This window comes from Mesitornis unicolor, unplaced genomic scaffold, assembly GCF_000695765.1.
Source record: "Mesitornis unicolor isolate BGI_N332 unplaced genomic scaffold, ASM69576v1 scaffold20877, whole genome shotgun sequence".
Taxonomy (NCBI): domain Eukaryota; kingdom Metazoa; phylum Chordata; class Aves; order Mesitornithiformes; family Mesitornithidae; genus Mesitornis; species Mesitornis unicolor.
In genome coordinates this window covers 3,398-7,036 of record NW_010198667.1, presented here as the reverse complement: position 1 = coordinate 7,036, position 3,639 = coordinate 3,398, and the positions used below count along the sequence as shown (strand labels likewise).

General features: G+C 45.0%; 1 protein-coding gene across 1 annotated transcript in view; it reads left to right on the top strand.

The window, feature by feature from the left end:
• Positions 1-1,614: 1,614 nt before the first annotated feature.
• The window catches only part of LOC104544364 (glyoxylate reductase/hydroxypyruvate reductase-like), a 4,981-nt gene continuing 2,956 nt past the window's right edge, over positions 1,615-3,639 (top strand). Inside the window, exons 1-2 of the mRNA XM_010189219.1 lie at positions 1,615-1,996; positions 2,885-3,056. Coding sequence (XP_010187521.1) covers positions 1,615-1,996; positions 2,885-3,056 — 554 coding nt within the window. The remainder of the gene's footprint in view (positions 1,997-2,884; positions 3,057-3,639) is intronic.

Below are 3,639 nucleotides of genomic sequence, written 5' to 3'. Positions count from 1 at the left end.
CCGTGTGTCGCTGCCGTGCCTTTGAAGCCCCCCGTCTGTGTTTGGGCTGTGTTGACAGCGTGCAGGGTCTTCTGTCTTCAGCCTGAGGTAACAGGAGGTAACAGCCCTGCTTCTTTCCAGAGTGGGCTGAGGAAAGAGTTGTCAGGACGCTGAAGAAGACCGAGGAATAAAAGGGTAAACTTAGTGTTTGGGGTTGCTCACTGCAGAGGGGTTGGACTAGATGATGTTTAAAGGTCCTTTCCAACCCAATATATTCTGTGATTCTATGATTGTTCAGCCTGGAGAAGAGAAGGCTCTGGGGAGACCTTATAGCGGCCTTCCAGTACCTGGAGAGGGCTTACAAGAAACTAGGGGGGATTGTTTACAAGGGTATGTAGCGATAGGACGAGGGGGAATGGTTTTAAACTAGAAGAGGGTAGATTTAGATTAGACACTAGGAAAAAGTTCTTCAATATGAGGGTGGCAGATCACTGGAACAGGTTGCCCAGTGAGGTGGTGGAAGCCGCAAACCTGGAGGCATTTAAGGTCAGGCTCCATGGGGCTCTGAGCAACCTGACCTAGTTAAAGATGTCCCTGCTCACTGCAGGGCAGTTGGATTAGACAATCTTTAAAGCTCCCTTCCAACCCCATGCATTCTATGATTCTGTGACTATGTTCCGGAAGTAAATGGATAACTCCAAAGTCTACAGTTGGCAGGTTATAGCTCTGTTACAAGACCCCTCCTGAGATAATCTCGTTTATGCTAATTAACATGGTTGCATAAGTATGGGATAAATATTGAAGACTGGTGAGGATTGTAAAACCGCTCAAGTGACTTGCAGCTGGGCTGTTGAAAAACACATATATTGTACTAATTGCTGCTTAGTCTTTTATGCTTGAAAAGTAGAACCTCTGTGCTTAGATAACACAGGCTTGTCATAAACTCTGAGGCACCCTATCTAACATGCTTGAGATTCCTGCCCTGCTGTGGGAAAGATCAAAGCACAACAATGGAAAACTATGCCTGAGAAACATCCTTGAAATACAGGCGAAAGCAGCAGTTTCAAAATCTCTTGCTTTGGCCTTTGCAATAACCAAGCTTCATGGTGCCTGCATCCCTGCTTGCATGCCTGGGTGCTGCTTCAGAGATCCCCTGGTTCATGAGATAATGAGAATAAATCTGCTCTCTATGTCTCATCCGTGATTTTGTGGTTTTTCCTGCAACCTGCCTGTGTCAGCTCACACAACAGATGGCAATCAATGGCAGAATGTGAGGCTAAAAGATACCCTCCCACTCATGTGGCCACATTTTTCAGTTACCAAGATTTTGGCCTTTAAATATTGAATATTGAACAGGAGTAACATCTGGTAGCATTTTTTTAAGTGTTTGCATAGCTGGTATGCAAGAACCTGTTTTCTTGTCTTATTAACAAGACTGTCTAAAAACTGAACATCTTTCTGAATAACACAGAACACAAGATAAAGGTCTGCATGTGGGAGTGAACATCTTTAGCCAACTCTGCCTTCAAGTGGGAAAACAACATGTAATGGAGCCAATCAATTCCTGTTTTTTAAAAAGGTGTAATGGGTCACTTAAGGACATGTCCTTTTGGTTCCTCGTTGCTTTTGTAGGACATGGAGAGTCAGGAACTGCCTTACGTGCTAACTGACTGTATAGGAGGGAGGCATGGAGTATATGAAGACCATGCTGAATTTCTGAAGAAACATTTTTCTCTCATTACCATGAAAGAATATCTTGAAAATAAGAAACTTCTCGGTGAAAAGATCAGAGCTATTTATGCGTGGTATCACAAACCAGTTATTGATGAAGAGCTGCTCCGGAGCTTACCTAACTTGAAGATAGTTGCAAGCTCTGGAGTGGGAATAGATCACTTGGACCTGAACCTCCTCTCCAGATACGGTGTGAAAGTGTCCAACACTCCATTTATTGTTTCCAATGACACTGCAGACTTGGGCATGGCTTTGATGCTGGCATCTTCCAGGAGGCTTGTGGAAGGTAAGAAAAGAAATGTTCTTAATCTTTTTATAGAAAAGGTGACTCTTCAAAATATGCCAAGGTGACACCTATCTGAGTCATTACGATCAAGCTGTCCAGAAATCTGTCCACCATGCTCTTTTCTCTGCCAACTTTGAAGCTAGGAATTGTATTCTGGCCTTACTGAAAGTCTTGATGATCTGTGGCACTGCCAGTTTCATCAGGTTGCAGCAAGATGGGCATTGACTTCTTCTCTCAAGTAGCAAGTGATAGGACAAGAGAAAAGGGCCTCAAGTGGCACAAGAGGTAGTTTATATTGGATATGGGGAACAATTTCTTCAGCAAAATGGTGTCAATCATTGGAACAGGCTGCCCAGGAAAGTGGTGGAGTCACCATCCCTGGAGGTATTTGAAAGACAAGTAGATGTGGCACTTGGGAACATGGTTTAGTGGTGGACTTGGCAGTGCTAGCTTAACAGTTGGACTAAATGATCTTAAACGCTTTTTCCAACCTAAACAATTCTATGATTTACCCAGCTGATGGACCACCATGAGTAAGGAGCTGTGTTGCTGAGGGGCATTTCAGTGGTGCCATAATCTGCATTGCAGGCAGAGAAAGATGATGAGCAGCTGTGTGATATACCTCAAAGGGGGTTGCTGCTTTGGTCTCACCGTCCTTGTCTGCTGAAGAGGAGCTGGATATGTTTCTATCCTAAGCAAGAAATCAGTGTCAGAAGTCATGCTGACAGTGGAGCTTTATTTACTTCTTATCCAGAAACACAGTAACAGTAATAACTGCTCCTCTGTTTCTGTCTTGTCTTACAATAAAAAATAAGAGACAAAAAAAAAAGTAACCAGGTGCCAGGACATCCTTTATATCACATTTTTCCTTCTTTTCCCTCCTTCAAGGCTATGAGATGGCAGTCTCCCCCGACACAGAGTATTTCCCTGCTGACTGGCTGGGGGCTGAGGTTTCTGGGGCAACTCTGGGTATAGTGGGAATGGGCACCATTGGCTACAAAGTGGCCAACCGAGCCAAAGCCTTTGAAATGAAGATTCTGTATCACAACAGGAATCAGAGGTAAAGCTGGTTGCAGCTCCATCAAAAGTCTATTTTGTCACTGCTTTTCAATGTTATTTGTACCTTTCACTGTCAGACTCCTCTCTCTGTTAGGATAGGACAATGTGCTCTCTGCATTGTTGTTATTAAATATTGTGCCAGGAAGCAGCAAAGGCCACAGAACATGACTAGGTTCACCCAGAAGTCCAAATCATCCGGTGAGCTCATGTTGATAAGGCAGAGTAGAGGCCAGACTGGGGCTGGGGGGAGCTGGAGACAAGCCCTGCTGCTGCATTGCTGAGACAGGCGCTGGTGGCCTCAGGGGAAGCTGCTGTGGGGTCCTGGGATGTGGGGAAGCCCCAGAGGGCCAGGCAGGGACAGAGCCATGACAATAAGTCACTCCCTTATTATTGGCTCTTTATTTTAAGTGGCAAGGTACACTGCAAACACTTGCTTCAAGGTGGTCACTAATTTCTCAACTTATGCAGAAACAAAGTCAGGAAGGAATGGGAGGGACAGATGTCACTGGTGTGAGTTGGGGCTCTCTGGGCCTTCCTGTCATGCTGGTGTCATTGAATCGGCTGAGGTGTTGTGGTTTAGGGCT